Source organism: Sinocyclocheilus grahami, unplaced genomic scaffold (genome assembly GCF_001515645.1).
Source record: "Sinocyclocheilus grahami isolate Dianchi unplaced genomic scaffold, SAMN03320097.WGS_v1.1 scaffold655.1, whole genome shotgun sequence".
Classification (NCBI taxonomy): domain Eukaryota; kingdom Metazoa; phylum Chordata; class Actinopteri; order Cypriniformes; family Cyprinidae; genus Sinocyclocheilus; species Sinocyclocheilus grahami.
This window is the reverse complement of record NW_015505834.1, coordinates 80,657-91,994: the sequence shown is the minus strand read 5'-3', so window position 1 is coordinate 91,994 and position 11,338 is coordinate 80,657. Positions and strand designations below refer to the sequence as shown.

Below are 11,338 nucleotides of genomic sequence, written 5' to 3'. Positions count from 1 at the left end.
TTTTTTTTACAGAACATATAACACAGATAAAATGCTTGAAATGGTGTAATTACTTGGTTTGTATTGTTCTATCGCTCTATTGTTTGCTACTGGCCACCTGGATGAAACGCTTTAAAGCTTAAGTCTACGGAAAACCATTGAAACTTTCAACGGCCATTATCTCCATAACGACGCGGCAAATTCGCACCAAATTCGGGGATCCCTTCAGCTCGAGGAACCCTCTCGAACGCGAATCGAATGTACGACTAGAGGCCCACTTTCGAATGAGACCACCCCCGCATCGATAGCCCCCGGGGTTCGGCAGTTACGGGTGATTAAATTCGCGGTCCGGCGCCGTCCGATCAAGTGATCCCGGGGGGCTACCGACACGCGGAGAGTGGCGCTCGAGAGGGCTCCTCGAGCTGAAGGGATCCCCCGAATTTGGTGGAGATCCGCTGGCGCGTTCGAGATTGTGACACCAGTCAACACCTCACACTTCTCTAGTAAGTTTCGTCTGTGTGTGAAGACAGTAGCGCAAATCCGTGAATAAATGTTCTGAAGTGAAATACACTTTGAAGGAATAAAGTTGAACGGAATTGAATTGAAGTTGAATAAACTTCAACTTTACTGTTCAGTGCACTGATGTCAGACTCATTTTGGATAATAAAGTTTACTGTTAAATTGTTAAATGCCCTGCCACCATTACGTATCTTTGTCACGTCATTATAAGTGTTTGATCACCACATTTGAGTGATTATTGCAAAAAAAAATGTGTTTATATATTATGTTTATGTATATACTATATTCTATATATAGTACCAGTCAAATGTTTGGACCCTCGAATGGGAAAGTGTCCAAACTTTTGACTGGTACTGTACTATAATATACAAAAAGAATATCGGCCGATATATCAATATCGGCCTTTTTTTACTCCCTAATATCGGTATCGGTCCCGAAAAAACCCATATCGGTCAGGCTCTAGATTTCACCCAACCGCAATTCTCTTGAGCATCTGAACAGGATTCTGTAGAGATGAGCTGAGCAACACTCTCCATGAAAGATCAGGGCATTTAAGGAGATTGTCCTTCAGAAGTGAAACAGGATAGATGTGACAATTTGTCATGAACTTTTACACTTTCTGCCAAGAAGGGTCACAGCGGTATAATTAAAGTTAAAGAGGACACACCGAGTATTAGATTATTACATGTTAGTTGAATTTAATCAGGGGTGTACTAATCTCTACAACCCTTCATTTAAAAATTGGACGATTTACTTATTTTACAAATATACATGACATAGGCCTATTTATGTTTTTATTAAATATATAATTTTTACAATTTATATTGAGTTACCGAATTTATGTTGAGTACTGTGTGTGTGTATACTTGTATATTTATATTATATATATTTGTACATGTGGCGTATCTTGTCAGTGTCTGCGCTTGCTTGGCCATTTGTTGTGGAGAAAATAATGTGTGTCCAGCTGAATTAATGTAGTATTTTGTTAGAAGGGTATATAAAAAAAAAAGAAGAAGCTTAGTTTACCGTGACAGCTGTTGTGTGAAGGCCTCCTCGTGTGAAGACCGAAGAGTGTAAAGACCATCGACTCTACCGGGCAGGGACACCGGCAAAGGATAAGTATCGCTTTTTATTTCTCCTCTTTCCTACTAGTTTCACTTCTGTTTCAGTTTTTATAACCATTTCTTACTATGTGCAAGTAAGTTGTTGTTTTTTAGCATGTGTGTTTGGCAGTGTTATTTTTTAGGATTACTGATAAACTACTGTCATTTGATTTGTATTACTTGTATTTATTTTAATTTTAGTTACATTATGTCTGAATTTATTGTCTGTATAGGTCTTTTAAGTTTAGTTATTTTAATACTTCAACAAACTAAATGGAAATGAAATAATATATATTGAATTTATAAATATGTATGTGTGTGCTTGTACATACACATTTGTAGTTGTTGTTTGGCTTAGTGTTATGTTAGAATCATTATTATACCTTTTGTTCTTTAATATTTTGAATTGTTTTTAGCTTTATTTTTAGTTTTTTGTGTCAATGTTAAGTTTTGAAATTTTGTTGTATGCATTTGTCATTTTTATTTAATCTCTTTATTTTTTAAAATGTGTATAGGTAGTAGTTATAAAGTTTTAGCTGTTAGTTTTGGATCCATTTTTAGTTGTTTTAATACTACAATTGATTGCTTCTGTTGTCCTCATTTGTAAGTCGCTTTGGATAAACGACTAAAATAAACTAAACATACATTGTAGCACAATACATCTAAAAAAAGTGATATATATATACAGTGGGTACGGAAAGTATTCAGACCCCCTTGAAAGTATATTAAATGTTCCATAATTTGTGCACCTTTCAGTGTAATAGATGCATTTATGTAAAAAACACCCTTCTTCTGACCCGTACTTATTAAAACACAAAAGAAAATGCGATCATACTAAATTATATTAAAAACGAATTGCTGACAAATAGGTAAATCTCGAGTAGTGGCGCATAGATTGGTAAAGATTTAAGAGACAATTAATTCGTTTTTGGGGGGTTCCCTGTGATCCTTAAATTGAGTCTTTACATGACATCTTTAATGATTCTTCTAAACACGACTGACAAGATTAGCCTACATTTCAGTAGTCAAAAAATTTGAACGTATATCGTTGACAGTTTTTGCTCAGAAAAAAAATCTAACTAAACAGGACATATTCTAACGCACGAAAAAATAGCTTGATTTAGGGTGCCAAAAACAAAAAAAAGGTCCAAGCTGTTTGAGATTTTTTGATCTCAAGAGTATGCAGCTGCTGTCTTGCTCTAAAGCACAGATACAACAGAACTGTGTTGCATCACACTAGCAGTGGGACTTCCATGATCTAATAATAAAGCACTGTTTCCTCAGCTGTCAGAACAAGCCTGTCAGCATGATCTCAGATCAGAGACCCACAGAACACCCCTCGATATATACATACTGTGGACTATGAGCGGACGGTCCACCTTAAACAGCACTTTGGGCAGCGTAGCGCCGTTTGATAGTGATGCCCAAAGATGTTGTCTAGGTAGGCAGCTCACTTTTAAGACGCAAGTACCTGAAGTATCTAGGACGCCTTTACAGCACATTTCCGCGTGGCTTCAAGTTCAAACACAACCTCGCATTGATTTAAAGCACAAGCACAAGGCATTGAGATGTGAATGAAGCACTAGTGAACTTCGTGAGCACCTCGTGTGGGTGTGCGCGGGGCATGTTTTCCTTTCGGTCCGGTTCAGCTTGAAACACGCCGCCTCCAAACCCCTCCATCTCGCCGCTCAGCTCTGCCCTGAAACCGCGGACGTGTCCTGCTGTTTATATCGCTCACGACCCGACATACACTCGCAAGCCTCTAGTATGTACGCGAGCAGAGAGCGTTGTTCTCAGGCTATAACCCCAGTCCAGCAGTCCTCTCTGCAGCTCTTTTTAGCTCCTCGTGACAACTTCCGGGTCTGGGTGCTCTGACGCACGTCTCGTCACGTGACGCTAGACGCCAATCACACGACAGACGCCGTCTATTTAAAACTATATTTATTTACAAATGTCATATTTTTATATTAAATTAGATTTGTTCACGGATGCATTCAGAGGCCATTTTGGAGCAATAAACATTCGGAACAAAAACAATAAACAACTAAATAAATGTTTATGTTTTCGTGATTGGCTGCGAAAATATAACCAAAATATATCAAACTGATTCTTTACTTTTAAATAATGAGTTTAAGAAAAAAAACTGTTTCTTATCTTTTTTTTTGACCTACAGAACTTTACACGAATTCTATTCCTAGATGAAGAATCACCCTTGGACAAGAGGCTGATGAAAATCTAATCTGTTCATTAAGATCATAAACTGTACACTGTCTTCATCAAATCTTCATCATGTACTTTTGGAAACAGGTCTCTTTTGAAGAGACATTATGCACAGATAGTGAGGAAATGCTAACAGTGCTGAACAGAAAAAAGTTTGAGTGTAGCTTAATTTATACTTAGGGGTCATATAATATATGATAAATAATACACGCGCAGTTTAAATTATAACATAGAGTTTACACATCAAAAACATATTTAAAAAAGGTTTTTATAACAAACCACACTATCTGCACATTAATAAGAAGAAAAAGAAGAACACTTATTATTATTAATAGTGCTGTCAAACGATTAATCGCGATTAAACGCATCCAAAATAAAAGTTTTTGTTTACATAATATATGAGTGTGTATTTATTATGTATATTTAAATACAAACACATGCATGTATATATTTAAGAAAAATATGTTATGTTTATATATTAAATATATTTATATATAATATAAGAATATAAATGTATATACATGTAAATATTTTCAAAAGATATGCTGTATGTGTGTGTATTTATATAGATATAATAAATATACACAGCACACACACACACATATAATGTGAACAAACACTTATTTTGGATGCGATTAATCGCGATTAATCGTTTGGCAGCACAAATATGATTATTATTACAACATTTTAAGACTTAATATTATATTTTTTATAACATTTCAGGACTTAATAAATAAAGGTAAGAAAATTAACTAAAGTTTAAGTAAAGGTAAAGTTAAATTCTACTTCAGAATTTACTACTGCACATAAATCAGATATAATGTTGCCTTGCAGTTTAAGGATGCAGCATTTGTTTTTATGATTACAGTACGTGCAAAGAAAGTCAGTAGCCTGTAATAGGCTAATCATATTTGTAACTGTGTTACTCGACACATTTAATTTGAGATGTATTGTTTTTGAAAACGAAATCAAGCTGTAACGTTACATCTAAACCAGACTGAGGTTTCTTTCTGAGTTTGCTCCGTTTGCTCCTCACTACATGGCGTCCCAGCTCCGTTCCGCTGTTGGTTTGTCACTTAATCACGCTAGACTCGTCGTGTCCTTTAAAAACACAACTATTACGGTCACATATTTAATTTGAGGTCGCATAAGCATGGCACGCTGACAGCCGTTTTGCCTCTGCACTAAACTGAAAGTATCGTGCTTAAGAAAGATTGTTCACAACATTACTTGATTAACAACCTCTCTGAAGTTGCTAAATACTTCACTCATAAATGCAGATTTCTGAAAACCCCTCCATCCTTTCCTCACTTTTCTAATGAACTTAACATTGTTGCTGCTTCTCTTGATGCCCTTTCAAATGAAGAAGCTACTACAGTGCCCTATAACTCCTTGCTACCCCTTGCAAGAACTTACTATTCTATAAATGCTTTTACTATTATTTTTTATTTTAACTTATTTATTTTTTTTATCCTTATTTTTTTCATTGCCCTTCATGATTGTACATTTAATGTAAAACTTCAGTTACATATTGTAATTGCAACTATGTCTGCCTTTGATAATTGTTAATATTGTTTGTTCAATGCCTATTTTGTATGTACATTTGTTTATTTACTATATATATATATACACACACATAAAAACTAAATTCGCGTGTCACAGCGTCAGACGTCTATAATAAACATTCGCCGAATTTAATGGTTCCGCTTGCATACCCCCGGGGACAGATTTATCCGTAATATCCAACATACATTTCCCTCGGTGGCTGACATCAGCGGTGTTTAGGTAAGTTGAATAGTCGTGATTAACACTGACTCAGTCAAAACATGTAAATATACTCGTTTTGTTTTTAACACGAGTAGTTGTCATCCTGCTGCTGTCTCGTGCAAAAGCTCACTCATGTTGTTATGCTAGCGCACGTGACATTAGCCACTTCACTGCTGATGTTCATATTCTGTGATGCTAAACTTCAACAAATGTCTTTTTTGGAATATATCGACTGTTATAGAAATTGCGTCTTTTTGGCCGACGTTTTAAGGTTTATGTGAAAGGGAAAGATTTTAATTAGTAATCATATTCTTACCCAAAGTCACTCAAGTGTAGTTTTTAACTTCTCCTTCCCAGGCTGGGCTTTGGCCTGTAGCTCCTAGTTAACCTCTGAAGTAAAACAGCATGCAAAATCGGTATTTATTGAGAATGTGTTGGAACTGGCCTGTTTAATGGCATTGATATCGTATAATAAATATCAAGCAATACATTTGGTTGAAAGCGTCACTATGTAAAGAGATGTGAGTGTAAATGAGGAGTAATGGGGTGAGTCGCGTCGCGTGCCTCTACTGTCTGCGTCAGTCACGCGCTCTCTGAACAGAGCTGCACCCGCAGTCACTCACGAGGTCTGTGTCAGGCCACGGAAAACAACGCCCCACAATAATGTAGCAACATTAATAATCAAAGGGGGAAAAAACAGGAGTATTTATTATACTAAAGACGTCTGTGTGTGTGTGTGTGTGTGTGTGTGTGTGTCTGTCTGTCTCTCTGTGTGTGTCTGTCTCTGTCTGTGTGTGTGTGTGTGTGTGTGTGTGTGTGTCTGTCTGTCTCTCTGTGTGTGTCTGTCTCTGTCTGTGTGTGTGTGTGTGTGTGTGTGTGTGTGTCTGTCTGTCTCTCTGTGTGTGTCTGTCTCTGTCTGTGTGTGTGTGTGTGTGTGTGTGTGTGTGTCTGTCTGTCTCTCTGTGTGTGTCTGTCTCTGTCTGTGTGTGTGTGTGTGTGTGTGTGTGTGTGTCTGTCTGTCTCTCTGTGTGTGTCTGTCTCTGTCTGTGTGTGTGTGTGTGTGTGTGTGTGTGTGTCTGTCTGTCTGTCTCTGTGTCTGTGTCTCTGTCTGTCTCTGTCTTTGTGTGTCTGTGTGTGCATCTGTGTGTGTCTGTGTGTGTCTGTCTGTCTCTGTGTCTGTGTCTCTGTCTGTGTGTCTGTCTGTGTCTGTCTGTGTGTCTGTCTCTGTGTCTGTGTCTGTCTGTGTCTGTCTGTGTCTGTCTGTGTGTGTGTCTGTCTGTGTCTGTGTGTGTGTGTCTGTCTGTGTGTGTGTGTGTGTGTGTGTCTGTCTGTGTCTCTGTGTCTGTGTCTCTGTCTGTGTCTGTGTGTCTGTCTGTGTGTCTGTGTGTGTGTGTGTGTGTGTGTGTGAGTGTGTGTGTGTGTGTGTGTGTGTGTGTGAGTGAGTGTGTGTGTGTGTGTGTGTGTGTGTGTGAGTGAGTGTGTGTGTGTGTGTGTGTGTGTGTGTGAGTGAGTGTGTGTGTGTGTGTGTGTGTGTGTGTGAGTGTGTGTGTGTGTGTGTGTGTGTGTGTGTGTGTCTGTGTGTGTGTCTGTGTGTGTGTGTCTGTCTGTGTCTCTGTGTCTGTGTCTCTGTCTGTGTCTGTGTGTCTGTCTGTGTGTCTGTGTGTGTGTGTGTGTGTGTGTGTCTGTGTCTGTGTGTGTGTGTGTGTGTGTGTGTATTTATAGCCTATTAGCATATATAAGTACTGCCGTTCAGAAGTTTGGGATCAGTAAGATTTCTCTTGTGCTCATCAAGGCTGTATTTATTTGATCAAAAATACAGGGAAAAAACTGTAATGTTGTGAGATATTATTTCAATTTCTAATATTGGTTTTCTGTTTTAATATACTTTAAAATGTAATTTATTCCTGTGATGTAAAGCTGAATTTTCAGCATCATTACTCCAGTCTTCAGTGTCACACGACCCTTCAGAAATCATACTAATATGCTGATTTGCTGCTTAATAAATATTTCTTATTATTATTATCAATGTTAAAAACTGTTTTTGATATATATATATAAGCTGAATTTCCATCAGCCATTACTCCAGTATAAAGTGTCACATGATCCTTCAGAAATCATTCTAATATGCTGATTTATTATTAGAGTTATCAATGTTGGCAACAGTTGTGCTGCCAAATATTTTTTTTTGAAACTGTGATACTTTTTTATTCAATATTTTTGAATATTTTATTCAATATTTTTATTCAAAATATAAATCTTTTCTAACAATGTTAAGCCTTGTACACACCGGGACGATTATCTCGGCTGCTTATCGCTGCTGTTTTTCGATGCGTTTTTTTGGGTTCATACCAAGCGGCAACCTCCCGCTCGCTCTGGTGAAGCCAACACGGAAGTGCCTTAAACTGTAATTCATCGACTGGCCGCTAGAGGCTGGCTGCAAAAGGGAGTCAATCCCATAGACTCCCCATGTTAAAATGCCCAACTTTACAGCAGAAAAACATGTTTACAGCCTGGTTCTACCCAAGCGATTTTCGCTGGCAATAAGCCGAGTGAACGTGCAAATTCACTCCCTGACATTAGATGGCGCTTAATGAAAAACAGGAATACCCCGGTACACATCGAATCCTATTTGATCTGCAATTCCTCTCCATAACAACTCCCTCTTATCAAGATTTTTGTAGTCGCGCTTGTCATAAAGCCCTTTGTGTTCAGACACCAATGAGACCAGCAGCTCTACATTCATCTTGCCTCGATGCATCTTCTTCGTCTACTTCCTCTTCGTCGTTAGGTATCAATGTGTGCTCGGCAAGACCGTTTTGTGCTTGAGTTCCACCAAGTCGTGTTTTACTGTAACTTCAGCAGCTCCAGGCACGTGAACAAAAGCACCAATCTCATTGGTCGGCCAGTTTTTAACGCGGCGTGTCAAACCCAAAAAAATTAGCCCCAGACGTTTTTTTTTTAAAAATGACGCTTTTTCGCCTCGCGTTTTACTCGTCGGTGTGCACACTCACATTGGTGCCCTTTGTTTAGTCACGAGGCGTTAAACGTCGGCGATAATCGCGCGCGATATTCGTCCCGGTGTGAACAAGCCTTAAATCTTTGCTATCACTTCTTAACAATTTAACACATCCTTGCAGAATAAAAGTTTTAATTTCTTTCAAAAAAAGAAAGAATAAAAATGTACCGACCCCAAACTTTTGAACGATAGTGTATATTGTTAGAAAAGATTTCTATTTTAAATAAATGCTCTTCTTTTTAACTTTTTATTCATCAAAGAATCCTGAAAAAAAGTATCACAGGTTCCAAAAAAATATGAAGCAGCACAACAGTTTGCAGCACTGATAATAAATCAGCATATTCGCATGATTTCTGAAGATCATGTGACACTGAAGGCTGGAGTAATGATGCTGGAAAATCAGCTTTGCATCACAGGAATAAATTAGATTTGAATGTATATTAAAATAGAAACTCTTATTTCACATCGTAATAATATTTCACAATATCACATTTTTTCCTGTATTATTGATCAAATAAATGCAGCCTTGATGAGCATAAGAAACTCCTTACATTAAAAATCATTCTGATCCCAAACTTTTGACCGGTAGTGTGGTGTGTATATATATATTAGGGGTGGAACGGTTCAACTTACTCACAGTTCGGTTTGTATCACGGTTTTAGAGTCACGGTTTCGGTATGGTTTGGTATGTGCTATGTTTAGGCAAAAACTATACTGTCAAATACAAATAAAGAAAATAAGAATAATCTAACTACAAGCAACAGCACAAATAAATACAATCGAGTAAAGATACAAATAAAATAAACAGTGATTTTCAGTTTTATTTTTTAGGTAGGTCTAACATTTGTTTTTAGGTACAGAAATTGAATAAAGTAATGAAATGTAAAACAGCATTGCATATTCGACTGTATCTTTATTAAATTTACAAAAGCTATTCAGTCAAGAGCAGTGAGTGATTTCCGTGTTGTTGCTGTTTGATTAATATTAAGAAAGTGCTGTCACTTTAAGAGAATGCAGCCGGCTATGTCTGCTATAGGATACTTACCAAGACAGGCATTTTGAAATAATTTTTGTGTGAATTTGTCCATTTAAACACGATACTTCAGAGAGAGATTAATATTTGCGCGCATTCTGAGGCGCGGGTTTGCGTGCTTCGGATGAGCGCACGCACAAATCTTTTCACTGCTCGTGCGAGCTCGCGTCCTCTGGCTCTTTAATATTTAAACTGGCAAAGCTTAAATGAGCTTAGCTTAAAAACAGTTCTCATAAAGGTTAATTTTCTGAAAATAACAAATTTATATAATTAAAATATAGGTAGAAGGTTTTTGTTTATTTATTTATTTAAAAAAATGTAAATTTTATTTTATTTTTTTTTTGAATTAGCATTTCCCTTGATATCATCGCCTCACACTCCATCCCAGTAGGTGGCGGAATATGCACGAAAAGCTGGTTTGCCAACCGCCATAAAACATCATAAGAAGAAGAGTTTAGCTTAAAGGGGTCATATGATGCTTTTTTAAAGATCATTATTTTGTGTATTTGGTGTAACAGAATATATTGACATGCTTTAATGTTCAAAAAACACATTATTTTTCAAATACTTTACATTATTGTAGGTCCTCTATGCCCCGCCGCTCTCAAACGCTTCGTTTTCTACAAAGCCCCTCCTTCTGACAAGCACAGTCTGCTCTGATTGGCCAGCTGACCCAGTGCATTGTGATTGGCCGCACACCGCAAGCACTCGTCGGAAATGTAACGCCCCTTACCATAATCGCGAGCTTCATCTTTCAAAATAAATGTAAAGACAGAGCCCGAAAGGGGAACAGAGTCGCGTGACAGACACAGTGATGAAGCTGGTATGTGTTTGCAGTACACAAGCCACGGTTAAGACAGCTGACTCCACTGTGATGTGACCCTCTCTCTCTCTCTCTCTCTCTCTCTCTCTCTCTCTCTAGCTCGCGCGCGCACGCGCACGCACACACACACACACGATGCGCAAAACTCCGCATTTGAACAGTCAATAGCAAATACTTAAACTAATAACAAAACAGTAGCTGATTCAGAAGCGCCAGATTGTCATAGCAAAGTCAGAATTAACTCCTCTCCTAGGTTCACGAAACCGTCGTCCATAAAATGCATTGCTGTTCTGTTGTAAGTAATCTTAAAGATTCCTAAATGCATCTACTTCTGGAAGGCCAAATAAAGTGCTTCATCCATCAACAGAAACATATATTAGCCGAACCCTGTTTGTTTTACTTGTTATTTATAGCTAAACCATATTACAGATGCATTGTTAGATTTAAATTGAACCGCGGTCCTAGCGCGTGCCGAACCGTACGGTTAGATTTTTTACAGAGAACCGTTCCATCCCTAATATATATATATATATATATATATTAGTAAGGATGCATTATATTGATCAGTAAGTCAATATTGACTGACAGTAAGACAGTAAAGACATTTATAACGTTACAGAAATTTTCTATTTCAAATAAATGCATTTCATTGAACATCATTGTATCACTGTTTCCACAAAAATATTAAGCAGCAAAAACTGTTTTCAGCATGTGTAATAATGAGAACCATTATTTATTTTTGAGTACCAATAATAGTTGATAACAATTTAGGACCAAATCTGAATATTAGAATAAATTCTGAAAGCATCATGACACACTGAAAATTCAGCTACATATATATATATATATATATATATATATATATATATATAATATAT

The 11,338-nt window shown here is 37.3% G+C and overlaps 2 protein-coding genes across 3 annotated transcripts in view; one reads left to right on the top strand and one right to left on the bottom strand.

Annotated features, from left to right (window-relative positions):
- cdc37l1 (cell division cycle 37-like 1) overlaps window positions 1-3,454 on the bottom strand; it is a 16,903-nt gene extending 13,449 nt beyond the window's left edge. For both annotated transcript variants that reach the window (XM_016242345.1, XM_016242346.1), the window contains exon 1: window positions 3,204-3,454. In XM_016242345.1, the coding sequence (XP_016097831.1) occupies window positions 3,204-3,281 (78 nt within the window). In that variant the 5' untranslated portion in view covers window positions 3,282-3,454. The remainder of the gene's footprint in view (window positions 1-3,203) is intronic.
- A 2,054-nt stretch (window positions 3,455-5,508) lies between these two features.
- The window catches only part of LOC107558656 (exonuclease mut-7 homolog), a 20,397-nt gene continuing 14,567 nt past the window's right edge, over window positions 5,509-11,338 (top strand). The window contains exon 1 of the mRNA XM_016242316.1: window positions 5,509-5,606. The gene's annotated coding sequence lies outside the window, so the exon portion shown is untranslated. The remainder of the gene's footprint in view (window positions 5,607-11,338) is intronic.